We start from the raw sequence: 27,369 nt of genomic DNA, 5'->3' as shown, positions 1-27,369 counted from the left end.
ACACACACACACACACACACACACACCTTTGGTATCAGAGATCAGTGTACAATTCCTGATGACACTGAATCGGAGCTTGTCAAAGTCTTTGAAATTCAACTGGACCTTTCCACGAGGAGAGATTTTTCAGCAAGAAATAGCTTAGGCACTTTGGAATACAGGAAGAAGAGGGGTGTGCTGGGAGGACAGGCAATGCCCATGTTTCTGAAGCTTATGCATCACAACTGGAATAAAAAGTGCTGGATTGGGGCAGTTCTACTCTGCCACAGGGAGAAACTACACACCTTTACCTCAGGAGGACATGGCTCCCGTAGTCAGCAGGTTTAAGCTATCCCCCCACTCCTACCCCAAGGAAAAGTACAACCCAACGACAGTGGCACATTCAGTTAGCGTGTCACATTCGCTCAGTTTTGCCTGCCAAATGTATGCAGCTGTCTCCCTCTCTGTATAGGCAGTGGATTCCAGGTGATATTATGCCTTGTTCCTTTCCACACTGAAAAGTAACTGCCGCTCCCATGTACCTCTTCCAATCTCTGACCTTCCTTCCTTGTCCCATTGTAAGCTCCCAGGCTTTGACGCAAAGTTCCTACAACTTGGGCACAACTCTGTGGTTCCTGCAGAGGGGTTCAGAGAACACCAAGGGGGTTCCCCCCATTTCATCACAGTGGATGGGGTTGGCCTGGGTTCCTGCCACGACCATTTCCAGCAGCCTAACTACGCAGTCTGAGAACCAGTCCTTCAGCCAGAAGTAGCCCTCCCGGAAGGAGATCCGGAGGCTGACTGGGCCGGCTGGCATCCGAACACTCACACTGAAGAGGCAGTTCCCCTGAGAGCTGTCCCGCACCAGATAGGTCCCCACCGGCTCCTGCTGTAGCTTGGCGTGTGCTTCACTCACAGATAAGGGACCCCAGTAGAAGTCACTGGCCTGCAAGATATTAAGCGATCGCTCCACTACCTCCCACTCACAGCTGCGGAAGGCCCGGTAATGAGTGGGTAAACTGGATGGAGCTGGAGCGTGGGGAGTTCTCTGATGCTGCCTTTGTGGAAGAGAAAGGTTGTTGTGTGCGTTCAGTAGATCATCCGGCCTCCCTCTGATCATCTCTCAAAGGGCCCATGGATCCCAGAAAGATGTTATCTTTAATACACTTTCTTCTTTGCATCCAGCCTGGGGAAGAGAATGAAAGTGAGGCAGGCAGATAGGAGTTTTAGTGTCTTTCTAATTGGATAAACGAAGTTTCACACAAAGAAAGCTGGGGAGCAAGGACACTACCGGGAGGAAAAGGTACACAGAATTTATACAGCTGCAGAAATCAGTGATAAAAAAATTGTTCAGTAACTCATATTCTCTCCACCCTGGCTCTCACCTCAGCCAATGCAGGAGTATTCCTTATAACGGTCTGCTTACTCTAGTTTTAAGTGACTCCAGCAAAGGGGCTTTCACCACATCCTTCGGCAGACTATCTTAATCTAATAAAGCACACTGCTTGGAATTTCCCAACACATTCCCACAACTTAGAGAATAACCGTAGGCCTGAAGATGGGATCTTTCCTTGCCAGGAAATCTTGTTCATTATCATTTAATGGCTGATCAAAGGATTTCTCATATCTGCCTCCACTCTCTTCTTCGAGGACAAATATGGCTATGAAGAAACAGATGCCTGGAAGGACTGATTCCCACCAATACCCACAAGCCCCTGAAATCAATGATTCAATTATAGAATAGCTCTCCTCAATGCAACAGAAGAAGGTGAAGCTCTCTGCCCCAGTCCTCAACAATATCTCCCATATCTGATGATCTGTTTAACCCTGAGCATGTGGGTCAGAATCACCATGAGTTAGATTTTAATCCCATTTATACAGCTAGGTACTGTTGAAGTCCAAGTAGTGATCTTCTCCTTAACCTCAGCCCCTTACCACTGACAGTCTCCTGTATCACAGCCTCCTGGGTGTCTCTCCCCTGTGCTCCATGAATCCTGTTGAATAATTCCAGACCATATGCTTCTTCCCTAACAAGTTATATCCTGACAATCTATTGCTAATTGTCTGCTTGTTACTCCTCCTGCCTCTGTTCACATGCTGGAATAAGAATACTCCTCTTTCTCACTGTCACAGTCTCTTTCTCTGTTTCTGTGTTCCTACCAGGTTCCCTATATTTAGCAGTGTTGATTCCTGCACCCGGACCCGCTGCTGCAGACATCAATCCATCTAAGTTATTACAATTATATATATATATATATATACACACACACACACATACACATATATAAACATAAAAACCACAGCCCGAGCCAGAGGCTTCTTCTGTATGAGAAGTCTGAGCTGTTACATACCACTTCCCCGGCATACGAGTCAGTAACTCACCGCCAAAACCTTGCCCTCAATCCTCTGACATGCTCCATTAACCCAGTCACTCTCTCTTTTTCTTACAGAACATGAGGGGGAGAAGGCAAGCATGCGAGCAGACTGAACTGCCTCCAAGCAGCCTATAGACTGGGGAAGAGACATGCTTCAGTTTCCTCTTCCTTCACCTTGGGAAACTTCATAGCTTATCTCAGGCATACCACACTACTACAGCAACAAAAACCAATGTCCACGTTCCTTCAGTCAAAAGAGAGGGATTTTCCATTCCCTCAGACTGGTCAGGCAAGCCAAACCCCAACAGAACCCCTCTGAAGCCTGCTACAGCAGTCACTGTTCTAAAGCTCAGCTAATCACATCACTCAATTTGCTCATTATTTTGAAGCCTCCTTTAATTTATTTAGTTTGGTACTTGCACCAGATTGACTGCTCTATAGCCTGAAGTCCTCCAGTGGAGGGGCGGGGGTGGGGAGGTATAACACAGGCAGAGGGAGCCAAGCTTCTTTCACATGGCCCTGCTAACAGGTCTTACCCCTTACCTAAGAGTGGGCTTTGGAGGAGGTTACAGGAGTTCAGTCTCCATCATCCATTGTCCTTCTGCTGAATCTACCAACAAAGGACTAAGGCCAGTTGTCATGGTGGTTTTGAGGATGTGGACACTGGCCCACTAAGGCCCCATCTTTGCTAGCCTTTTTCCCACTAATGTTTCTCACTGTGGTTAATAATGACACAGCAGCACCACCACCAGTGGCACTAACAAAGGGAACTTTTCTAGACATAGAACTGTGACTATACCATCGGATCTCTCATTGGGAAACTTTTACAGTGGCAGAAAGCTTCACTTTCCAGTCTGAAAGCTTGTGAGATACAGAACCTTTAACCCATCACTGGGAGGATAAGGAGAAGTCAGCCACTGGCAGGTTGATTTTTATTTATTTATTAAATAAAGCCAGCTGTTGGAAGCTGCTCCGGAGATTTGGAATGTCAGAATAAATCCCAGGCGAGATTGATCAGTGGGCAGAAAGCAAGTAATAGTCAAAATTGCATTATAAATGCAATTTGTCACAGAACTCACCACCTCAGATGAGACACACACACACACACACACACACACACACTTAAATGGATATCCTCAGTCTGTAAAGTGCTTTGAGATCAAAGGTACTATAGAAATGTATTACTACCACTATTTGCTTCCCAGGATGTAGCTACAGCACTGAGTTGAGGAGGCAGGTCCAAAACCTCACTTCTTTCAATTGCGCCCCTTTTGGCCAAATCAAGACCTCCAAATAGCAGTTTAGCCAAGTCAGCTCAGCTATGACATGTGACCTCAAGGGTATAGGTTGTAAAGCAAAGAAAATTGCAGCTTCAGGCATATAGATCTGATTTTTCTGCACCTTTGCATCCAAACTCCCCCAAAGGCTTACCTCTTTCAATTTGCCATCCATTGGGATAAGCTTTTGGACATAAGGCCCAGGAATATCCATTTCCAAGAGTTCCAGCACAGCACTTCCTAACTTTTGCAAAGCCCCAAGCAAGAATAGCTTCTCACCTTGAAAAGTAAGAGAGACATCAGTTAAACTGGTGAGCAAGTCCATCAGTGAAATACAGTGGGCTCCAAGTTTGCCCATCTTGATCTATATCAGCCCAGACTCATTTGCTCTGCAGTACATTTCAGATGGTGTGTGACAGAATGTACCCATGTCCACACCTTACACACGACTGTAATAATCTTTGTACAAAGTATACCTTGTGAGATGTTATTTATCAGAAAATTGAGTTTTTAAATGATATCATGGCAAAACACTGTTACGTGCAAAGTTATAAACATAAGCTGAGACCATTACTTAGGCCTGGTCTACACTGGGGTGGGGGGGAGAAATCGATCTAAGTTACGCAACTTCAATAACGTAGCTGAAGTCGACATACTTAGATCGACTTACCATGGTGTCTTCATCGCGGTGAGTCAACTGCTGCCGCTCCCCCGTTGACTCTGTCTGCGCCTCTCGCCAAGCTGGAGTACAGGAGTCAACGGGAGAGCGCTCGGGGGGTTGATTTATCGCGTCTAGACTAGCCGATCCGGCAGGTAATGTAGACATACCCTAAGACTGTGACTACACTAGCACTTTTGTCAGTATAACTTATGTCACTCAGGGGTGTGAAAAAACAACAACACCCCTCTCAGTGACAAAAATTACACCTACAGAAGCTCCAGTGCTGACATCGCTATGCGGCGGGAGATGCTTTGACAACATAGCTACTGCCACTTGTTGGGGGTGGTTTAATTATGTCAACGGGAGAGCTCTCTCCCACTGGCATAGAGCAGCTAGACAGGAGATCTTACAGTGGTGCAGCTGCCTTGGTACAGCTGTGCTGCTGTAAGGTGTCTGGTGTAGACATATCCTAAAAGTATGTTTTCCAGAGAAGACTTGGGAATGGCCAAACCAGTTCCTCAGAGGCAAAGGGCAAGCTGATGCCTCAGCCAGGTGTGAACAAGGCTGACGGACGATTACCTGTGAAGTGGCCATTCTTTGGGCTTGGCTACACTTGCGAGTTACAGCGCAATAAAGGAGCCCCGGGCGCCTTAGCTCACTACCTATCCACACTGGCAAGGCACGTAGACCGCTTTGACTCCGCGGTTACAGTGCTGCTGGTACTCCACCTCGGTGAGTGGAATAATGTGTGCTGCACCCCCGCTGGAGCGCCGTGGCACCAGTCTGGACGAGGTGTTGCATTACTGCACTCTGATCAGCCTCCGGAAACGTCCCATAATCCCCTTAAGTCAAGTGGCCACTCTTGTCATTGCTTTGTAATCATTTCAGGAATGCAGATATGTCCTTTGAAAGCTTCTGTTTCTGACAGCCGGCTGCTTATCTGCTTCGAGACAAAGCAACCATTACTGTGGAATGCTGTGTGAGAGAGAGAGGCGGGGAGGAGAGGGGGGTCTGTTGCTGTCTGAACTTACAAGACAGCATGCTGACATGCTCTCAGTCCCCCAAAAACCCACCCTCTTCCCCCCCACATACACACAACACACTCCCCGTCACACTCCACCCACCCCACCCCCCATTTGAAAAGCACGTTGCAGCCACTTGCATGCTGAGATAGCTACCACAATGCACTGCTCTCTGTGGCTGTTGCAATGCGCCACGCCAGTGCGCTTGCAGCTGTCAGTGTGGACAGATTGCAGCGCTTTCCCTACTGCACTCTACAAAGGCTGGTTTAACTCAAAGCGCTCTACGTCTGCAAGTGTAGCCATGCTCTTTGGCAGGAAAAAAGGGTGCAGGGGCAAAAATATCTACATCTTGGCAAAGATACAATATGAAGTTCCCTTCCCCACAGACTGCCTGTCACCTTGCTCCCTGCTGGAAATGCTTTGAATTTAACATAGTTTGTTAAGTTAGGCACCAGTTGCATTTTATCTTTATTTTTCTTGCAACCATTTCTGACTTTTATGCCCTATTGCTTGTACTCACTTAAAATCTCTTGGTAGTTAATTAACTTGTTTTATTGTTTTATCTAATCCAGTGTGTTTGAACTGAAGTGTCTGGGAAACTCCATTTGGGGTGGCAAGCTATGTGCACATTATTTCTATTCAAGGAATAACTGACTTTATATAATTTGTATTGTCCAGAAGAAGGCTAGACAGTACAGGACATACATTTCCGGGAGGAAGTCTAGGACCCGGGGTGGGTTGGGTTGGGGTCACCCTGCATAACCAAGGCTGGCAAGAGCCCAGATGTGGCTGGCTGGCTGCAGCACACACACACACACCTGGGAGTGACTTGCCTGCTGGAGAGTGTTTGTGAGCAGTGCAAACTGGAGGCAACAGCAGCCAGGCACTGTAAAGGGCACCCCAGGTTAGAAGGCAGGGGTGACACAACTACTCATTAGTCTGGATTGTACCCTGGGTATGTCACTTGGCGACAGTCAAAGGATAGCTTTATTATCACTGCCTTCAATGCTCTGGCCTGACTAGCAACCCAGTGTACATGGTGGATACCTCGAAAATAGCTCTCAGTCGCCTCAGAGGCATCAGGAAGAGCTTTGAAATTGTCATTGTCTTTTGGAATTTAAACAGTGAAAACTGAAAATGTCTTCAAACTAATTTAAAAAATTATTCAGGATCTCAAGGATTATGCTTCCCACAACAAGCTCAAGGTGGTGGTTGATACAGTGCCTAACGTGAGAAGCATCTTGTCTACATTTGTTCTGTATGTCATTTGAACAGCCCATATTCACTACTGAACCATCTGAATGCAGCCCCAATCAATTTTGATTTGAGCTCTTCTGCCTTGATTCCAACAACCTCTACAGCTGCCTTTTATTCCTTCTGCTGGCCCAGTTACCAAGGCTGCTATGTCAGCAAAGAGAGCACACGTCCCAAAAATACAACGTGCAATGACTTGTTCAGCTACAGACCTGTTAGTGGATTCATCAATAGGCAGAAAAATAAACCTAGCTTTCTATACATATTTCGGGGGCACTTCCCTAAGACCTTGTCTACACTACAGAGTTTCATTATATCTATTTAACTGGACTGTTTTGCAATGTTTATAGTCCATGCCATGAAGTGCACCCATACAAGAGAGGTGTATTTAGCTGATTTGTAGTTCTGCCACATGTCCACACAATCAGTGTAGCTGCAGTGCTTTCTGGGTATCTATTCCAGAGTTCTCAGAGCAGCTCCAGGCTGAACTCCGGGCAATTCTGAAAGGCCTCAATATATTTGTGGGAGGAGGGGTCACACTCCCACAACTCACTGGGGAAATTCTCTGCTTCCCAAGAGGTATCCCATAAGTCCCCTGGAGCACAGCAACCTATTACAAAGAATTTCATGCAATCTGGAGTCCAGTCAGAATGCTGAGCTTGCACTTTTGTATCAGCAGCAAAGGTTATAATTGGATCCCATAAAAGTGTATCATGAGTCATGCAAGGTGGCGGCAGTGAGAGGGTGAGGAGTGTTCCAATAGAGAGCCCAAGAGTGAAGCTGGAAGGGAATCCTATCTGTATACTTTAATGGTTACCACATGCTCCATCCACATTAATGCTAACCTTATTTAAGCTGTTACCACAATACTGTAGTATCTCCTTTGTCCACACCAGCACTAACACAATTGAGTCTCAATCAAGGTTGGTTCTAGGGGGGAACAAACAAACCTAGGCTGAATAGCACACAGAGAGGTTTGCCTGTAGATGAAGGTGTTACTGTTATGCTAACAGTGTCAACTGCCATTCATTTCTTTAAGACAGGTGCAAAGTCTTAGGCCTGTTCTTTCTCTCTCGTTCACTCTGTGGATATAAACATAGGTTGATTCAAGAATGAAGCCATTTATTTATTGTTTGTTGATTAAGCCCATTATGATTGGCAAGTTACAGGGTATTTGGAAAAACTCAAAACTGAAATTGCATCTACTGACTGTACAAACCAGTGTTCGGCAAGGAAGCAAATGTATAGCTCTCCTTATACTGCAATCTAGTAACAGAAGCCACATGTAGAGAGAGTGACATTTCCTGCTTCCATGCATTGTATATCAGCAGCAGAACAATCATGTACAGGGAAGGAATCAGTTCTACAGGCCTTGCAAAAGGATTGCTCTTCTCAGAAAGCTTTTCATTAAGCTGCTTGGCTCTAGCAGCAACAGCCAGGTTCATTACAGCCCTGCAACTGCAAAATATCAGAGAGGCCGTCGCTCTCCTAAAAGCCAAAACATGTTTTGCAAGAGCTGTAAGTAACCAGTTGCAGTTTAGTTACTACAAACCTGCTCTGGTTTGGTTGTCTAATTTAATTATCACGTGCCTTTCTGGCAAAAATTACTACTGAACTCTGGCCTACAGCTTGGAATTATTTTTCTCCCTCTTAAAAAATCAAACTTTTGCAGCAGCCATATTGGCTGATGCTAAGTTTAGGAGACTTTAACAGCTGCTATTTAGCCTACTTGAGCCTGACTAAAAAACTGTATTGTTGCTTGCCTTTCTGGCTAACATGCCTGCCTTTAGTGGTCGTTGGCCAGCTGCAGTGTTGTCAAAATCATGATTTTATCTTGTGATGCAAGAAGCTCCAACCTTCACACAAATCTCAGCCCTGCCTGGAGGAAAACCCCTGACTCGCTGTCTTCCCCACCTCCTGGGGAAGAGCAGCTGATAGAGCTGCTGCAGGAAGAAAATAGCTCTTCCTCCTCCTCTTGGAGCACAGGGACGTTTTTAGGGTGGAGGATGGGGGGGGGGGAGCAGCTGACACCATTCTCGCAAGAGAGGAGGGAGGAGGAGGAAGTAGAAACAACCTAGAAGCTCAGGGTGGCTTGGCTCCCCCTGAAAAACGTGTCAGCTTCTTCCTCTTCCCATTTCCCTCTGCAACATCAGGCCTGGGAAGGTGGAGCGGGGGGAAGAATAAGCCCCGGATCTGCCTCCTCCCCGCCCCCCCCCGCACCTGGTAGAGGGGGTGAAGAGACACTGGAGATGCAGGAGAAGCAGAGGTGCACTGAGGGGTAAGGGGCAGATGTGGGACAGGGGTGGTTTGTTATTAATTGATGAACTGGAGGATGGATAGATGCGGGGTGGGAGGGCACAGAATTAATTAACATTTTGGGGAGAAGTTGGCTGCTTCCTGGTACAGAGTTTACAGTAGACCTCTCATAGCAGGGCCCAAAACCACTTTATAAATCTGGAAGAGTTGCCAGTTGTGTGTCTGTCTGTGTCATATTTACAGCCACCACAGACCAGATCAGAACACTAACAGACAACACACTCAGACTGAGGCATGTTCAGCAGTGCATTTTTCCTTGGTCTCATCCCATCCCCAGTGCAGTACTTCTATGAATAACATCATTTATGTCCATTCACCTGCCTTCTGACTGCCAGACTCTCCTCAACCCCTTCTCCTTCCCTTTTCCCTGATGCAGCTCAATCCTCTTTACTCCAACGCCACGCAGGCACCGTCACCATCTCACTGGGGCTCAGTTGCTGCTGTGACAGGTTGAGACCACAGAAATAACTTCTCCAGAAGTAACAGGCTGTCAGTGGTTTCAGCGTGGTGAGACGACTGGCCCACTGATCAGAAAAAGGATATTGAGTGAATGGTGCTGAGGGAGATCTAAGAGGTAACCAGTCATAACGGATAGTTTCAACTACCCGGGTACAAAACTGGTCAAGTGTTACAATGAGAAAGGTTTCGAGAAAATTTCTTGACACTTAAATGGTTGCTTCTTGGAACAGTTAGTCCTGCAAGCACACAGGAAGAGAGGATATCCTTAACCTAGTCCTAAGTAACCCACAGGAGTTGATTGAAGAAGAAACAATAGTCAGGCCCCTAAGTAACAGTAATCACAATATAATTAAAGTCAATATCCTCAAAGGAGGAATCGTATAAAAAAATTGCATTGACACACTAAGCATTAGAAAGGGGGATTCCTGCCCACCTGCCCTCTCTATGAAAAGGAAGCTAGAAAAAAAAAGCCCTGAAAGTCAAAGTCACCACAGAGGTTACTTAAGCAACCCTAATACAGTCACAAAAGTATGCAAACAAGGAAGCAAGAAGGGAACCAAAATGGCTAAAAGGCAAGGTTCAAGAGGCCATTCAAGCCAAACAGGTATTATTTGTATTGTGGTAGCACCTAAGAGCCCCAGTCACTGATCAGGACCCCACAAGGCTAGGCAATGTACTAAACATGCAACAAAAAGATGGCTCCTACCCGAATGTGCTCACAATGGAAGTAATCTTTAAGAAGATGGCATCTAACCCTAGTGAAGCCAATAAACTACAGAAGGCAATAAGTACATTGAGGTTAGGGTGGCTATGATGAGATTGGGTCAGCAAATAGCAAAGATATATATAAAAACTAAAGTGTTTTTCCATAGATCAGGAAACTTGTGAGAAAATAATCAGGTCTACTAGACTACTAGTAAGTAAAAGGCACAATTAAGGAGAATAAGGACATTGCTGAAAAGCTAAATGCATCAGTCTTCACTATCAAGGATGTAAAAGAGATATCTCCCCCAGATCTATTATTTTCCAGTTATTAAGGTTAGGCACTATCAGACATTAAGGTATCAAGAGAGGAGATGCTGAGACAAACTGATAAAAAAAAACAAAACAAGTCATGAGGACCAGATGGTCTACACCCAAGGATTCTGAAGGAACTAGCGGAGGAACCAGCTGCAAACAAAAACCGGCAATCTCATTAAAATCAGCTTTTCTATCAAAGGATTGGAAGATAGCATATATTATCTTTTTTAAAAGGCACTACTACAGAAGAGTAAGCCTCATCTCAGTACCAGATAAATTTATTGAGAAATCTATTGCAATTCTATGTCAACAAGACAGTGGATAAAGGAGAACCAGTTGACATAATTTATTTTAACTTTTACAAAGTTTTGGTTGAAGTCCCTCACCAGAGGCTACTGGAGAAAATAAAGCAGTCATGGAGTGAGCATTAAAGTATATCATCACCGATTACAGACAGGCCAAGACAGAAAACAAAGAGTAGGAATAAGGGTCAATTTGCAATATGGCAAAAGGTTAACAGCGGTTAGCCTCATGCCACAAAGTTCCATACTGTTTAATATATTTATTAATTATCTGGAAAAGCAGGTGAACAGTGAGGTGGCAAACACTGCAGATGACAAAATTATTTAGGTTAGTTAAAACCATAGAAGAGAGGAACTTCAGAAGGGTCAAGCAAAGCTAGGTAAATTGGCGACACAAGGTCAGATTAAATTCAGTGTTGATAAATACAAGGTAATGCAATTTGAACTACTCATGCAATTTACAAGATTCTAAATTAATTGTACTAACTCAGGAAAGATCTGGACAACACTGTAGACATGGGATGGGCAAACTTTTTGGCCTGAAGGCCACATCTGGGTATGGAAATTGTGTGGTGGGCCATGAATGCTCATAAAATTGGGGGTTGGGATGCAGGAGGAGATGAAGGCTCCAGCTGGGGGTGTGGGTTCTGGAGTGGGGCCAGAAATGAGGAGTTCAGGGTGTGGGAGGAGGCTCTGGGGTGGGGCAGGGGGTTGGGGTGGAGGGGTGGGAGGGTGAGGGCTCCAGCTGGGGATGGGGCTGGGGATGAGGGATTGGGGGTGCAGGAAAGTGCTCTGGGCTGGGACCGAGGGATTTGGAGGGCAGGAGGGGGAATCAGGGCTGGGGCAGGGGGTTGGGGCATTGGAGGGGATCAGAGGTGCAGGTTCTGGACAGGCGGCTCTGTGCGCTGCCCTATCTGCAGGCACCACCCCTTCACCTCCAATTGGCTGTGGTTCCCGGCCAATGGGAGCTGCAGGGGTGGCACTTGGAGTGGGGGCAGCATGCAGAGCCCCCTGGCTGCCCCGACACATAGGAGCCAGAGAGGGGATATGCCGCTGCTTCCGGGAGCCCCAGCACAGGCGGAGCAGTGCAAGCCCCCGACCTCGCTCCCCGGTGGGAGCCTAAGGTTCGGATTAAAACGTCTGAAGGGCTGGATGGGACTCCTGGGCCGTAGTTTGCCCACCTCTGCTGTAGACAGCTCAATGAAAAAAGTGTCTGCTTGATGTGCAGAGGCAGTCAGAAAAGCAAACAAAAATGCTAGGATGCATAATAAATAGAATGGAAAATAAAAATGAGGATGTAATGACATTAAGAAAGTCAATAATATTCCCTCACCTCTCACCTGGAATACTATGTTCAGTTCTGGTAAAAAAATGGATACAGAAGAGAGAGGGGGGTTCAGAGACCGGGGATGAAGAGGCACAGAAAAACTTCCATAAGAAAAGGGACAGAAAAGACTAGCACTGTTTAGAAGAGACAGGTGAGAAGGGCATGAAGGAAATATCAAGACAATGAATGTATAAAGGCAGTCCGGCAGTTCTTTCTCTATGCTCTCATAATACAACAAGAAGAGGACAGTCAATGAAGTTGAAAGGTAAACTTTAAATTGACAGAAGAACTGCTCTCCCCATGCATACTTTATTTTTGGCGCAGTCCCCAACATTCTCATTTCTTCATTGCTTGTCCTGCACAAACTCTATTAAATACCTATCAGTCTGTGAAGACTTCATAAAGCACACCTCACTATACCAATCCATAAGGCCAATATTTGTGCCTTTGTTTGGGTACAAATTTTTTATTGGTCAGTTTATGCCCTGGTTTAAAAGTATTTAGCTGTAAGTTCAGAAGTTTTTTAATCAAGTGATTTTAAAGTAGAGCGGACTAGAGACTCCACAGTGAGTCATTTTAAAGTATCACTTTTAAGTAACCATCACTTAAACATTCAAACTTCCCATAAGAATTCCATTGTGCTCTGATAATCATCACAAACATACTTTTCCTGTGCAAAGTTAAGAGCGTGAATACAGGGCTTGTAAAGGAGCCCTTATGTCAATCTCAATTAAGGAGCTGCTACTGAATAGCTCTATATCAATAACTTAGACTACTTTTCTTCATGCTATCGCAAAAGAAAAGTTATGTATCATTCTACAGTGAATCAATTGTTACCAACAAAAACACAATCATACCTCTCCAGCATTTTGAGGGGCAGCACTTTGGTCCTGTTGTACATTACATTTCACACAAATCTTGTGTTCCATCACTTACTTTCAAAAGTTGCTTACAACAAAAATAATCATGATGCTGATGTTATTGAAAGTCATTTACATTAAAGGGATAAATCCCACAGTACTTTCAGTTTCTTGCGTTCATATATTTATGTCCTCCGCACTTTGGTTCCTGGTCACACATTGTCTCCTGTATGTGGGCCTTGGAAGGCTGAGAAATATGCACAAAATGACTAGATAAGTGACTTAGTCCAAAGCTGCAGCTAGAACACTGTTCCTTTAGTGCCAAAAACACAGACTTCTACCATTTGAGAATAAGGGAAAAATCTCCATTACACTGATGAATAGGAGAACCATTACTGCTCTCTTCAAAAGTGTAAGAGCACACATACACACTATGGCCCCAGTCCTGCAACTGGATCCTCAAGGGCAGATCCATGCACCCATGTTCAACCCCAGTGACTTCAGTGAGACTCCATGCACGTGGAAGCATCCCCCTATGCAGTTCAAACTGCAAGAACAGGGGCCTACAACAATTACAATTAAACATAATTTGAGTACATTTGCTTAATTATAATCTATTTTCTTCAACTATAGGTGGGACATAAGTTTTCAATATAATTTACTTATGTGGAAAGTATGACAGCTATTTTTGAGCTAGAGAATCACAAAGTGTTGGACAAGTCAAAATTTGAGATCAGGTTTGCAGAAAAGCCTTCAGAGTAATTTTTGATCTAACCCAATTTTGCTAACAAAAATTCTAGGGGAGCTAATACAAAGCTAAAGGAACCTGGTTGCAGCCTTAACCATGGAAAGTTGATCCTCTATATAGTACATTACATATGTTTATGAGTATGAGAGAGCATAAGAGAACTGTTCGGGGGAGGGCAGGAAGGGGGAACACAGAAAATGAGCGTTACCAAAATACCTTGAGAGTAGTTCTTGGAAATGTGCAGTCTGCAAATTTGTATCAGACTTCATTTCCTGTGAAGTGCACACTGACTTTTTCATCTCTCCACCAAAGGAAAGGAAAATGAACACGCTTTAAAGGGGCTGCTGTGCACTCTCCAAAGACAACACAGCAAATGTTGCCATTAAATGAAATGCAAGCAAATTTTGCCATTAAATAACACACAAAAATTGACAACTTTTGCTCATTTAAGCTAGTTTACAAGAACTGAACTATTATGATTCTGATACAGAACAACTGGATATAAAGTAGTATTGATTATACCTTCTTAAACCTTTCCCTTCTGGAGACTTGGGTTCAAATCCTGAGTTTGGTCATGGATGTAAATGAGTTTGAAAGTTCTCATCTTGGTCATTTTTGGACACTTATTCACAATACAAAATAAACGGGGACCAGTTCTGCCAGACATCTTTGCTTTAAGAAAGGCCCAAAACTGAATTAATAGATGGGTCTGATCAGAAATAAGGCAGAATCATACAAATGTAGGGCTGGAAAGGAGCTCGAGAGATAATCTAGTCCAGCCCCCATGCCAAGTAAACCGTCCTAGTCTATCCCTGACAGCTGTTTGTCTAATCTGTGCTTAAATACCTCCAATGACAGGGATTCCACATCCCCCCTTGGTTCCAGTTCTAACAATAAGGATAGTTAAGCAAGTTTTTCCTAACATCTACCCTAAATTTCTTTTGCTGCAAATGAAGCAGATTACTTCTTACTCTACCTTTCATGGACATGAAGAACAATTGACCACCGTCCTCGACAACAGTCTGACTCTGCAATCACATTAAGGGCTGTCATCAGGTCCCCCTGGGGTCTTCTTTCTCAAGACCAAACATGCTGACTTTTTTTTAATCTCTCCTCAGAGGTCAGGTTTTCTAAACCTTTTATCATTTTTGTTGCTCTCCTCTGGACTCTTTCCAGTTTGTCCACATCTTTCTTAAAGGATGGTGACCAAAACTGGACACACACTCCACCTGTGACCTCATCGGTGCTGAATAAAGCAGAACAATTACCACCCGTATCTTACAGATGATACTCCTGTTAATACACCCCAGAATCATATTAGCCTTTTTTGCACCTGCACCACACTGTGGATCATGTTCAATTTGTGATCCACTATAACCCCCAGGCCTTTGCAGCATTACTACCACCTAGCCAGTTATTCCCCATTTTGTAGTTGTGTATTTTATTTTTTCTGTCTAAGCATGGTACCTTCCACTTGTTAATTTCAGACCAATTCTCTAATTCAGCAGTTCTCATACTATGGGTCAGGTCCCTGTTTTAATGGGGTCACCAGGGCTGGCTTAGACTTGCTGGGGCCCGGGGCTGAAGCCTAAGCTCCACCCATGTGGGGCCAAGGCCGAAGCTCAAGGGCTTCAGCCCTGGGCAGCAAGGCTCAGGTTACAGGCCTCCCACCCAGGGCTAAAGCCCTTGGGATTTGGCTTTGGCCTCCACTGCAGCAGTGGGGCTTGGGTGGGCTCAGGCTTCGGTCCTCCCTCCTGGAGTCGTGTAGTAATTGTTGTTGTCAGAAGGGACTTGCGGTGCAATGAAGTTTGATAACCCCTGCTCTAATTTGTCACGGTCATTTTGAATTCTAATCTGTCCTCCAAAGTGCTTGGTGTCATCTGCAAATTTTATAAGCATACTGTCCATTTCATTATCCAAGTCATTAAGGAAAACACTGAAAAGTACCAGACCCAAGACTGACTCCCATGGGACCACACTAGATATGCCCTCCCAGTTCAACCGTGAGCTGCTGATAACTACTATTTGAGTATGGTCTTTCAACCATTTGTGTACCCACCTAATAGTCCTTTCATCTAGACCACATTTTCATAAGCAAACGAGGGCAATTTCATGTGGGACTGTGTCAAAAGCCTTACTAAAATCAAGATACATCATGTCTACTGCTCCCTCCACTAGGCCAGTAACCCCATCAAAGGAGGAAATGAGGTTGGTTTGGTGTGATTTGTTCTTGACTATTGGCTATTATTTATCACCCTACTATCTTGTACAGCTCAGATTTTTTAAGACATTTAGACATTGCAACACCTATCTGATTTAGGAGCCTAAATATCATTTTAAAAGGGATGTTGGCACTTAGGGGAGCTTAAATCCCATTGGCAGTTGAAATCCTTTTTGAAAATTAGATTTAGGCTCCTAAATCAATTAGGCATTGCAATGCTGAGTACAACGATTCCTAAATACATTTAAAAATCTGGGCCTAGGTGCTTACGAGTTGATTAGTTAATAATTTGTTCCATTATATTTCCAGGTATAAAAGTTAGGCTGATTGGTCTATAATTCCTTAGGTCCTCTTAGTTCCCTTTTTTAAAGATTGGTACTATGTTTGCCTTTCTCCCTCTTCTGGGACCTCCCCTGTCCTCCATGAATTCTCAAAGATAATTGCTAATGGTGCCGAGATTGCTTCAGCGTGGTCCTTAAGTACCCGAGCATGAATTTCATCAGGCCCTGCTGACTTGAATACATCTAACTTATCTAAATATTCTTTAACCTGTTCTCTGGCTTGTGTTCCTTCCCCCTTGTTAATACTAATTGTGCTAAGCATCTGGTCACAATTAACCTTTTTAGTGAAAACTGAAGCAAAATCAGCATTAAATACCTCAGTCTTCTTGATGTCATGAGTTATTAGCTCTTCTTCCCTGCTAACTAGTGGACTTAGGGCTGGTCTAAACTACAAACTTGCATTGACGCAGCTGCTGTAGCACTCCTAGTGAAGACACTTTAAGCCGACAGGAGAGAGCTCTCCCATTGGATTAATAAGTCCACCTCCGTGAAAGACGGTAGCTTCTCCCACTGACACAGCGCTGTCTACATGGGAGGGTTAAGGTCAGTATACCCATTGCTCGGGATGTGGATTTTTCACATCCCTGAGCAACATACTTATACTAAAGTGTGTAGTTTAGACCTGGCCTTACCCTTTCCTTTGTCTTTCTTTCACTCCTAACGTATTTGTAGAACCTCTTCTGAATGTCCTTTATGTCCCTTGCTAGGTGTAACTCGGTTTGTTCCTTAGGTCTGGTCTACACTCAGCGGCGGCTCCAGGCACCAGCGCTCCAAGCACGTGCCTGGGGTGTCAAGCCGCGGAGGGCGCCCAGCCAGTCCCTGCGTGGGCGGCAGTCAGGCAGCCTTCGGCGGCTTGCCTGCAGGAGGTCCGCCGGTCCTGTGGATTTGGCGGCGGGTACGCCGAAGCCGCTGCCTGCCTGCTGTGCTTGGGGCGGCACAAAAGCTAGAGCCATCCCTGTCTACACTATAGGGTTAGGTTGACATAAGTTGCCTTGCATCAACCTAGCTGTGGAAATGTCTTCACATAAATTTGGCTCCCACCAACATAATCACCTCTCTATGCTGATTTAGTAACACCATCTTCCCAAGTGGAGTAGAGTCATGGTAGATGTAATTAGGTCAATGCTCTGTCAGTGTAGACACTGCGTTGCTTACATCAACTGTTACTAGCTTTCAGGAGCTATCCCACAATGCCCCACACTGACAATACAATCAGCACAAGCGCTCCTGGTGAGGACATACACTGCTGACAGAAGGAGCCAAGTGTGCACATACACAAGCGATTTAATAACTGTGGTGGGTGTATGCTGATGTAAGTTAAGTTGACATAATTTTGTAGTGTAGACATGGTCTTAGTTTTCTGATTTTGTCTCAACATGCTTGTGCTATTCTTTTGAACTCATCCATAGCAATCTGCCCGTATTTCTACTTTTTGTAGGATACATTTTTGATTTCCAGGCAATTAAAGAGTTCCTGATGGAGCCATATTGGCTTCTTACTATTCTTCCTATCTTTCCTTTGCGCTGAGATAATTTGCTGTAGTGCCTTTAATACTGCCTCCTTGAGACACTGCCAATTGTCCTTTACTCCTTAGTAGTATTAGCAATAGTAGGAATGCTGCATGTCAGCAGTGATGTACATGGGCAGATTGGTAGTAAGAACCAATATTCTAGCTTTAATTTATGCCTTTAGTCACATGCATTCATGTATCAAATGAATATATAATTTCAGCATGGTCTTGTAAGTAAATATTCATTTATAAAAGTACTTCTTATACAGCAGAAGTGTCTAACATCTGATATTTATGTGGCCCACATGACATATTCAGATTCCACACAATCTAAGCTTTCATTTAAAAAAATACATTTCCAGCCCTCATGGTTTACAAACACTAACCAAATGTAACTGAAGCAAAGCTGTCTGTTAAGTCTGCAGAGCTCCGGAAATAATGGTTGACAAAATGTGACCTCCTTAATTAATCCAACTGAGGTGATGATCTTGGAGTCTAATTATTACATTTAATAGCAGCAATATCTATTTTATTGCTAACCAAGATGAGATGGGAATGGGTGAGAGAGGGAGTGTGTGGTAGTGGGGGGGACTGGGAGTTACTGGTGGGAAAGAAATGCAGATAGAAGAAAGATGGAGACAAACAGAGAAAGAAAAATGGAAAAGGAGAGAAACATAGCGCAGAAATAGTGGCATAAAGGTGGGAATATTTTCTGTGAGTAATATTGAAGCCACATTCAGTATCAATGAGATAACTAACATTTCAGTTACAAGCTATATTCTACCTTAGATCTTTGTGCAAATATCCCATTGACACCTGCAAGAAATTCCCAGTGGATTAAGGATGGTACATACTCCATGTTGACTCCAATCCATAATTTAGAAATAGAATTTGGCCCTCTCCAAAAATGAGTTTGACAACTCTGTTACAGAAGCAGAGATATGTATATTTGGAGGTTTGCATGAGATCAACTTTTTTTTTGGTGGGGACAGAGGCGCGGTTGTTCTTTCACGTCTGCTTTTCAAGACACAAAGGTTCAATAGTTGTGAAATAGACTCCTGTGCCTTGGGAGAAGACTGCGGCTTATGCATTGCTTCTAGTACAGCCTAAAATTACTCCTGGGGGAATTCTGCACCACTGCATGTGTGCAGAATTCACGTCTCCCACAAATTTCTTTGCTTCCCAGCAGAAAAATGACTTTTTGACAGGGAAGCTGCAAGAGCAGTCATACACTACTCCCTAGCAGTGCAGGTACATCATTTCAGCCACCTGGAGCAGCCGGTGGAGAGGTAAATCAGCATGGGGCTGGGGACACCCCAGTCAATGGCTCCTACCCTGAGCCGGGATCAACTGCTAGTCCTGGCTGGGCTGGAGGCAGGAGAGGATGGGACTTCCTCTTCCCCTGCAAGCAATAGCTGGGACTGTGTCAGACCCACCCCCAGAAACCTCCCCCAGGAAGTTCAGCATCCTCCCGTGCTTTCTGCCCCCATCGCTCCTCAGCTGTGGGGCAAGGGGTCACTGTATGAGGAGCTGCTCCCCCATTCATCCAACCCCCGTGCATCTGGACCTCCCATACTCAGACACCCCCGCTAAGCCTCACCCCATACACCCAGAAACCCCCTAACCCTCCATACCCAAATCCCACCCCACTGAACCTCAACTCCTGCATCTGGATCCCCCCTGCACTCAGCCCCCTGCCTCTGGACCCCCCACCCTTGCACCCAGACCACCCCCCACTGAGCTCCCTGCACTCAAACCCCCACCCTGATGCCCCACCCTCAATCCCCACATCTAGACCCCCACACCACTGACCCCCCAACTAGCTGCACCCAGATCCCCGACCCCATCAACCCCCACTCCCCCAGCACCGACCCCCCCACTGACACCCCATGCCCAGACCTCTCTGCTGAGCCCCAACCACCTTCACCTGGAAGCCTCTGTAGTGTCCCATTGCCCCTGGAGCCCCCACAACAAGCCTCTGTGCATCCAGATCCCCCCACACCTACACCCCCCCCCCACCGAGCTGCCTGCACCCAGATTTTCCCACACAGAATCATCTCACCCCACTCCTGGATCCCCCCACCCTGAGCTCCTCCACACTTGGATCCTGCCTGGTTGAGCCTGCCTGCCCCACACCTGGTGCACCTGGAGCAGGGGGGCAGGGCGGCCCCAGGGTGTTTCTGGGGCAGGTCCAGGCCTTGTGTCAGGGTCGGGTGCAGCCTCACTTGGGTGTCTCAGGGCTGGGGGGAGGGAGGCTCAGAGTGATCTCCCACCTTCCTGCAGCCAGTGGCCTATGCTCCCCACTGCCATGCTGGAGCCTCTGCATTTATTTATTCACATATAAAACTTGCATAATTTTAAAATACTGTGCACAGAATTTTTAGGCGCAGACTTTTTAATTTTTTTGGTGCAGAATGCCCTCAGGAGTATTACATGAAAGACTGCATACATTTCAAATCAACAATATTTAAGGTCAGTTATGGATGAGCCAGGTTATTTAATCATATCACTAGCACAGTGATGAGCAGCATAAAAATGAATCAGTGCCTATTAATCTGGAGAAGGCCAAAACAATACTTAAAAATCATTCCTGAAGCCAAATATCCAACTGATTAAGACAATTAACAAAAACAGAAATGCTTATAAACACAGTTTGGCTTCATCCACAATGGCTAGCCAAATCTTATTAGAACGTAGGTCAACCCAGACCAAGTTTATACTCAAATGTTTTGTGGGGCAAACATTAAACACACATGCTTAACTTTAAACATACATATAGTCCCTTTGACCTCAAAAAGATTAAACAAGCTTAAAGCATGCGTGCTAAGTATTTGCGGGATCCAGGCTACAGCCACGATTGTTTTGGTGATGTAGATAGGACTGTGTCCTCTCTACTGACAGACTGGCATTAAAGGGGAAGTGTCAGAAAACTGTAGTTATATTTGATCTCATCACATCTCAGGAGCTAAACAGGGTTGGACCTGGTCAACATGTGATTGGATTTTCCTTTAAATTCCCCAGAGTGCTGCAAGGAGCAAAACTGGCAATGCAATAAATTATGCTATTCCCTTTAAATTAGTAATGAACTAATAATCCCAGAATGGTAGTGGGCTGAATTGGCAACCATAACAATTAAAAAATCACGTCAAACACCCTCCAAAAATCATGAGACTGGCTTTTAAATCATGAGTTTTTATTTATAAAAAATAATAAATGTTGGATTATTTTCATTTGCCTTCAGGGTTCATCCAGGTCCTGTTTTCAAGCTTTTCTTTGAACCAGGGCTTTTTTATTTATGTATTTATTTTTAGATAAAAGATGAGATTCTCAAGTCTGAGTTCTTGGAAGCATTTAATTAAGTAAAACATAAATATAGTGAAATTCACAATAAAAGTGCAAGGAGGGTGACTAGAATAAGGAACCCGATATTGCTTAAAAGTGCCATTTTTCATATAAATTATAGAAACAAGGTATTGGTTATGACACCTTTTTGCAAGTGTAGGGATGTCATCATCATCCCTGGTGTTCTAAGCAAATTCCAATTTAAAATTACAATCTGCATTTGTATAGGAAGAATTTCCAGTTGGCAAATTATTCAAGTCCTACATTGTGTACTGTTATATTACACTTACCATTCCAGAGGTGAATGCACCTCCATGCCAACAAAAATAATCCTGCTATTTAAAATTTGTAAAGTTGGTAAAATATTTTATATTCTTTGGATGAAAGAAGCCAATTCTCAATATTTTATTTCTGAGTCTTCTGAGATTTGATATTTTTCTTATAGCCATAGCTCCTCATTTGAATTATTATCTCAGTTTTCTTTTTTCTTAATTGAATTTCTAGCCCTTGTGGTTCTGGGGAGAAACTTGAAAACGTGACCCGAGTGAGCCCAAAATACTCAAAAAGCAGAAAGCAAAGAAGAAGACCCCAAGATTAATTATTGTTTGAAAAATCTCATTATTTTTAGAGGTCTGACTCATGATTTTTTGAATGCTAGATGTTTGCAATGCTGTTATACCGATTATTCAGGTCCTCTACCAAACCCACACCAAAGAACACGCATTAATTGAAGCATTTTCTAATTTTCAAATCTAGTTCCAATCCACAAATTCACACCAATTTTAAATATCTTTAGTTTAGAATAAAATCAACCGCTACTTTACTGAGAAACAAAAAATAAACCAAACCAAAATCAGTAGCCACCTATAGTAGCAGTAACAGTAGCTGCACCTACCACCTGTGTTCTAGCCATGTAGCAACAAACAAGAGGGCTCTCCAAGTGAGCTAACAAACCTGACAGCTAGAATTTGGGACAGAGCAAGTGGTGACATAAGATAATAAAACAGCTTTTAAGAGGCTGCCTTTATCTTCCCCTTTCTTATTTTTTTTTAAGAAAATTCAGTGCTGGTTAAAGATGACAGATTGGTTTCTTGTGTCTCCACCTGCGCTGGTACCTTCAGACCAAAGCTGCAGCATCAGGATGGTTGAGTGGCTGTAGCTGGCATTGCCAGTGCCTGTGCTAACTTGCTCTCCAGGGCTGCCTGTCTAACAACTAGCGCTAAATTGTTTCAGCAGAGAAGCTGGGGGGAAGCCCACTGTGTGGCATCCATCTTTTGCCAGGTTGGCGACTTCAGTGACTCGAGCGTGGTTGAATCAGGAAGGGATAACAGCAGAGAGCACATCTTTCCCGGGGAAGGGGGGGGGGGGGGAACCCTTCCACTTTCCAGGTTGCCGCAGTCCAGATGGACTCCAAGGAGCGAACTTCTGATGACTAGCCCCGGAGGCTAGGACCTGCCCGCGATCTACGCTCTTTGTGGCTAGCTACTTCGGACACCGTGCGCCGCAGCGTGGGGCTCTGCTCCTACATGGATTTGCAGGCTGGAGAAGGAGTTTTGTGTGCTGGGGGATCAAGGCAGGAAGCGGCTGCTAATTGGCTTTAACTTTAGGACAATCGGTGCAACTTTCCAGGCGGAGAAGCAGCACCGGACCCTGGAGTTCAGCCAAGAGTTTGCTTCTTCACCCCAAGGAGCCGGGTTTCATCCACAATCTCCCGCTAACTCAATGAAGCGCCCACCCCAAAAACCTCCTCCCTCCTCCCGCTCTCGAAGAGAGCCCCCCTTCGAGCCACTTGAAAGTAACAAAGGAGGCTTTGCGTTACTTACTGGAGGCGGGGGCCAGCCCGTGCACTTGGGCCAGGGATGCACGCCAAGTCCTCCTGCTGGCTCGCCCGTGCCGGGGGCCGGGAGGAGGGATGGGGGCTAGGGCGCCTCGGGTTTGCAAACAAGGGAAGAAGATGCTCTCTCCAGGACAAGAGGCAGAGGGGGTGTCCCTCTCTCCCGCCCCCGTTTCCTAAGTAGGTCCCAAATAGTTGCCCAGGTGCAAAAGTGCGGCTGGAAACCCCCCCAAGGAGCACCTCAGAGCCGAGCCCTCTAGCAAAGTTGCTCTGAGCGCAGAGGGGAGAGAGCGAGGAACGCGGGGCTGAGTCACGGGAAGGCGGCGGCGGCTGCTGCTTGGCGCGTCCCGCCTGCTTGGGGGGGGGGCGGGGGGTAGAACGAGACTCCCAACAGCTGCAGCAGCAGCAGCCTCCCTGGGCTGCCGGCCGGCGCGCGCCAGCCTCCCCCGCACGCGCGCCTGCCTCGGGTACCGGCAGCTGGGTCGCGCGCCTGGCTGGCTGCGCGCCGCTCGCAGCCCTTCGCTTTCGTTGGTTCCAAGGAGGCCGCGCGCACTAAGGGACCGCCGGCAAGTGCCAGCCCCGCTGACAAACGAAAAAGCCCCCCCCCCCCCCGCGCTGGGGAGAGGGGAACCCCTCTCCGCTCTGCTGCCCGCCCGCGCCAAGCAGCACGGCCGCGGCGGGGGCAAGGCAGGAGCGAGGGGGAGGCTGCGGGGTGACTGACCCCTGCCCTTCCTGCTCACGGGGGTGAGCCAGGGCTCGCTGCACAGGCCAAGCCCTGGCAGACGCTGGCTCCGCTGCTGGGATCGCAGACAGTAATTCCCCCTCCAGAGACTCCTAGGAGGGGGGCAAAACAGATGCCCCCTGCGGTGGCCGGGAGCCCAGCAGCATCCAGCCATCCTCCTTCCCACCCAGACCCAGCTAGCCTGCAGCATTTAACCGTGGGGCAATCAGTGGGTCCCTTGTGGCTGCAGGCAGTGGGGGCTCAGGAGCACATAGACAGAGGGAATGGTGACCCCTGCCCACCTCATGCTTGGTAGCCCGGCATCCTGCTCCACACCCAAAACTTGGGCCGACCTACGCCATGGCTCGGGGCTGCGGAACATTTCGCACCTGCAGCATCTTAGTTAGGTCGACCCAACCCCCACTGCAGATGCAGCCAGGTCGATGGAAGATTATTCCGCCAGCCCTGCCATGGCCTGTCGAGGGGGTGGATTTAGTACAGCGATGAAAAAACTGCCTCTGTCCCTGTAGTAAGCATCTACACTGCGATGCTACAGCTGTGCCACTGTATTGTTTTTAGTGTAGATATACCCCAACTCAACAAAGGACACTGTCCTCTATCTCAACCGTGTCCATGCAAAGGATCCTGTGCTGTGAAACAGATGTATGATTTTGAATAGAACACTGTGGGGTAGTGCCAATAAACTTTGCCCTCTATTTTGCGTAGTTATTTCAGTTAAATATTGGTGGTCCCCTACACACAGAGCTGCTGTCATATCAGCTACTTGAGCCTTGGCCTGCTAAACCCAGGGTTGTGAGTTCAATCCTTGAGGGGGCCATTTAGGGATCTGGGGCAAAAAGCTGTCTGGGGATTGGTCCTGCTTTGAGCAGGGGGTTGGACTAGATGACCTCCTGAGGTCCCTTCTAACCCTGATATTCTATGATACTTGTCACCTTTCCAGAAAGAAAATGAGGGTAAACTATACCAGGCACAATGATGGGTTTGGGGAGAGGCTGTCTCTCATTTCTCTTTCATCATGGCAAATCCCAGAGGGATGTGGCCTTTTTTTGTGCCCTGTGCCATCCCTCTCCCCCACATTGGTCTCTAGCTATGTCCTTAAGGTGGTCTGGATGGCTATTCAGTTTATGTCCTTCACTGGCAATCTTATTGCACCCCTGAACATCTGGTATCCACATGAGTCAGTCTCCTGCATGTTGGTGGCAAATGTAGGATTGGAACCTGGAATGTTTGAGCGTTGTCCTAAAGAGCTAAAACTGTTCTTGTCAACTGATTGCAAAGCCTGAACATTGAGACCTTTGCTTTATCTGAAGTGCACTGGCCAGGAAGCAGTGAAAAGACAATTGAGGCCTGTACATTCTTGTTCTTGGGCTTCCCTAATGGATTGCTCCAGCAAGGGGTGGCCATTGTACTTTCACCCAGTGCCCCATGGGCATTGTAGCATTGGTGGGTGATTAATGAGCAACTTAGTGCCCAATTCTGTACCAGCCATGGCCGTCTTACCATAATCACAGTGCATGGTACCACCAAGGCCAATGATCAATGATGCAGCTGCAGTTAATTTTTACTAGCAACTGCAGTCAGTCCTTAATGAAACTCTGGGAGGATCATGATCCTGGGCAACTTTAATGTATGGGTAGGAAAGGATAATGACACCTGGGCATGAACACTCAGGAAGTTTGATATCAGGCAGAAGAACAGGAACAGACAGCAATTGCTCGGATTTGCAGCTGCCAGTTTAATGGTGATTGCTGATTTGCTCTTCTGCCATCCGAAGATTCACAAGCAGACCTGGTACAGCTCCTGCGGTTTCACTCTTTCTTCTCTGGGTTTCTCCAAATTCAGCTCTTCCTTTGGCCAGTCACTGTGGTGTCCTATGATTGCATTGCACTAACAATTTGCTCTTGGTCTGAAGTGAGGTCATTGGCAGAGCTGTGTGGAATCTAAAACCATTATAAGAGTGAGTGCTGCAGGTAACAGTTACAGTGCACTGACAGAGCAAGCCCCTCCAAAAAGTTTGGTTTTTTCCACCTGGGGAGAAACAAACACTAAAAAGAGTGGGGGGAAAATCCAGAGAAAACCCACAAATATTTTATAACATTAAACATAAACAGCATACCATGTGATTCATTTCATAAATGTCTATTCCTCAAAAATAAAAAGGTACATGTTATTTCTGTCTCAGCAAGGTTGAAATAGTGTGCTGAGCACCAGCCATTAGAAGTTTAAGATGACTACACTAGTTCTCATCTTTTTCATGTGAATTTTATTTGTCTGCGCAAATAGGAGAGACTTGCTTGTCATAGTTTTCTCTGCATTCTTGGATGACATCTTCAGCAAGTTGGGCACAGTATTCTGTGCTTTCCTAATGCAAAATTGAAGAGTGGTCAAGAGGAGAGTTTTTCCTCTGTGGATAGTTGTAGCCATTTCTGGGTGATTTCTCAGATTATACTAGCCACCCTGCATTAACGTTAATGTTGATTCTTCTAATTCTTCCTTTAAGTTTTCCTCTGTTTCTTTACTTGCAACATCTAGCAGTGAATCTCACTTTCTTACCACTACTGCAGCTCACTCATTCTAGCGCTGAGCTTACCACCACATAAAAGCTGCCTCTGGGACACCCTGCAGCAGTCGACCTCGTAAGCAATAAAGGCCCATCAGACATATTACATTTGTGTTTTGACTCCATTTGCTCCACACATTTCAAAAAAACTGGCCATAATCTATAAGGACCATAATGTGTTGGGGTCTGGGTACCTCAGAGATTACCTCATTATATGCTCTCCAGTGGGATGCTACAGCTGGAGGGACCCAGAATAAGACTCTCAGGTGTAGGGGACAAAGCATTCTTAGCACTGGATCCACTGTTATGGAACCTCTTTCTTGTCACAGGAGAGTTGACTGAGACCAAGCCTGACTGTCCAGACTGAAATGTAAGATTCACTTTTAAAGTATTCCCCAAGTAATAATTTACTTTAAAAAAAAGAAAAAGAGGGACACTAACCAAACAACACTCCCTGAAACCAGGAGACCATGTTCGAGACTTGTGCTTTTTACAGAACTCTTTTCAGTGTTTAGGTACCAAGGTGAAAGGCACCTTGGAAATAAAATAGATAAGCAGACAGGCCCTTGTCACCGCCATGTGTGACCCCTTTTAACTCCAGCCCAACACTGCACCTTTGGAGAATGCACATGCATCCTGAGAGTAAGGTATTCTGGGATGTTCAGGGTAGCGATGAAAAGCTGCTAATGCAAAAGGGTTAGTTCAACAAAAACTCGGGCCTGCATCATCATTTATTTTCAGTAATAAAATAGCTTCTCCAAGACACCAGACCAAGACCATACCATTCCATGGCATGCTGCAGGTTTGGGGGATTAATTCCCACTATCCCTGAAACATTCTAAAATACAATACAAGAAAAATATATCGTCCCCAGGAGAAGCCTTAGGTCCAAAGGGTTTTATTGAAATCAGACTGCTGATTGCAATAGCTCTAAATTCACTGTGGTTTTGGCTGAGCAAAGTGAGGTCCTACATTCGAGTTGCACAGAGACCTGGGCATGTGGGGGAAGGGTGGAATGGGGGTCACACAGAGCCCCTGATTTGTGGTAAAGGGAGAAATGGGGTGGAAGTGGGGAATGGGGACGCACACAGAGGTGAATAAAGGGAACCTGGGGGTCATGGGAGAAGAAATGGGGAAGCAATGGGGGAAATGAGGGGCACAGAGAGCCCCGGCCATGGAGAAGGGGAAATGTGGGATAATGGAATGGGTGCAGGGGGAT

The 27,369-nt window shown here is 45.7% G+C and overlaps 1 protein-coding gene across 1 annotated transcript; it reads right to left on the bottom strand.

Moving 5' to 3' along the window:
- Positions 1–23,075, bottom strand: LOC123363322 (suppressor of cytokine signaling 1-like). The gene is made up of 3 exons (XM_045004212.1): positions 22,838–23,075; positions 3,786–3,910; positions 1–1,165 (listed from the first exon to the last, which is right to left on the bottom strand). The coding sequence occupies exon 3, from the start codon at positions 1,097–1,099 to the stop codon at positions 587–589; it is 513 nt and encodes a 170-aa protein (XP_044860147.1). The 5' UTR covers positions 1,100–1,165; positions 3,786–3,910; positions 22,838–23,075; the 3' UTR covers positions 1–586.
- Positions 23,076–27,369: the final 4,294 nt, after the last annotated feature.

The sequence above is a fragment of the Mauremys mutica genome, chromosome 1, assembly GCF_020497125.1.
Source record: "Mauremys mutica isolate MM-2020 ecotype Southern chromosome 1, ASM2049712v1, whole genome shotgun sequence".
NCBI classification, from domain to species: Eukaryota; Metazoa; Chordata; order Testudines; family Geoemydidae; genus Mauremys; species Mauremys mutica.
Note: the sequence above shows the minus strand (reverse complement) of the source record. Positions and strands in the feature narration are given on the sequence as shown.

Bases quoted from the DNA above. Each gene is read 5' to 3' on its own strand.
- LOC123363322 (XM_045004212.1), bottom strand. From the start codon at position 1,099: ATGATCAGAGGGAGGCCGGATGATCTACTGAACGCACACAACAACCTT.